This window comes from Pygoscelis adeliae, unplaced genomic scaffold (genome assembly GCF_000699105.1).
Source record: "Pygoscelis adeliae isolate BGI_AS28 unplaced genomic scaffold, ASM69910v1 Scaffold679, whole genome shotgun sequence".
NCBI classification, from domain to species: domain Eukaryota; kingdom Metazoa; phylum Chordata; class Aves; order Sphenisciformes; family Spheniscidae; genus Pygoscelis; species Pygoscelis adeliae.
In genome coordinates this window covers 17,223-18,376 of record NW_008825552.1, presented here as the reverse complement: position 1 = coordinate 18,376, position 1,154 = coordinate 17,223, and the positions used below count along the sequence as shown (strand labels likewise).

At 66.4% G+C, this 1,154-nt stretch overlaps 1 protein-coding gene across 1 annotated transcript in view; it reads right to left on the bottom strand.

The window, feature by feature from the left end:
- Positions 1-323: 323 nt before the first annotated feature.
- LOC103923705 (isocitrate dehydrogenase [NAD] subunit beta, mitochondrial-like) overlaps positions 324-1,154 on the bottom strand; it is a gene marked incomplete at its 5' end in the record, with an annotated part of 16,564 nt that continues 15,733 nt past the window's right edge. The window contains 3 exons of the mRNA XM_009332113.1: positions 324-413; positions 824-884; positions 1,009-1,146. Of these exons, the coding sequence (XP_009330388.1) occupies positions 324-413; positions 824-884; positions 1,009-1,146 (289 nt within the window). The remainder of the gene's footprint in view (positions 414-823; positions 885-1,008; positions 1,147-1,154) is intronic.

Below are 1,154 nucleotides of genomic sequence, written 5' to 3'. Positions count from 1 at the left end.
GCCCTCACCGCAGGGAGGGCACGGCGGAGACGCTGCCTAGGCGAACCGGAGGGACCCCGGGGATCCTCCGAACGGAGCCCTGCCCTGGGTCCCTCCAGCACCCCCCGCTGGCGGGGACTGGGGGTGGTTACTGGGTTCTGGGCTGGGCAGGAGGAGAGCTGCCCTCCTCCTCCTCCTCCTCCCCCCCCAGGGCACCAGGGAACCTCGGCCAGGGCGAGCTGCGCCGGGTGGGGAGGGGGAAGGACGCGCTGCTGGGCCGTAAGAGACGGGAAGCCGCTGCAGGGTGCAGTGAAGTCCCCGACTCCCCGGGGCGAGCGGGGTTCCTAGGCACCATAGTGGGGGTGCAGGTTGTCAATCACAGACTTCACGAAGTCAGAAGTGGTGGAGTAACCGCCCAAGTCCCGTGTCCGAACCTAAAAATCCAACACAGGGAAGGGGAGAAACAAGGGAGAAACGTGATCGTGAACCGAGTGAACCGACTGCGAGAAGGGAGAGGAGAGCAGCTTCCCTCCACGCACCCTGCCAGAGACCCCAGCGGGGCGGCACGTGAGAAGGGCCCCTCCGACGCCCCCCCCGCCCTGCCAGACCTTCCCTAGCCAGCAAGCACCGCTACGGGCAGCAGGAGCAATCCCCGAGACAAGCGCAGAGGGGCCGACTGCAGCTGACTGCAGCCACAGCTGCACGCACGCAGGTTTCTGAGCTGGAAACGGGCGAGGAGGTCCGAGACTCGCACTTGTCCGTCAGGGAGAACGCCAAGCAGCTCGCTACCACGAACGCTCACGCAGCTACAGACACGCGGCAAGGCCGGCTGCCCAACACTCACTTTTCCAACTTTGATCACCTTCTTCACCGCATCCGCGATCAAATTGGAGTGAAATTCCAAGCTGGTGAGAGGAAAGGAGCCGCGGGGTCAGTCCCTCCGTCAGCTCCGGCTGCCCACACACGCCCCGGGCAGGGCCGAGGCAGCGCTGCCCCCCCCGCCGCACCCCCCACGTGAAAGGCACCTACTTGAGATGCCGCAGCATGTTGGTGGCCGAGAGCAGCATGGCAGTGGGATTGGCGATGTTCCTGCCCACGGCCTGGGCGAAGGGGTGGCGGGCGCCCTGCGGGAGGAGAAGCCACGGTGATGGACCATCTTCCACACCCCTGTCCCC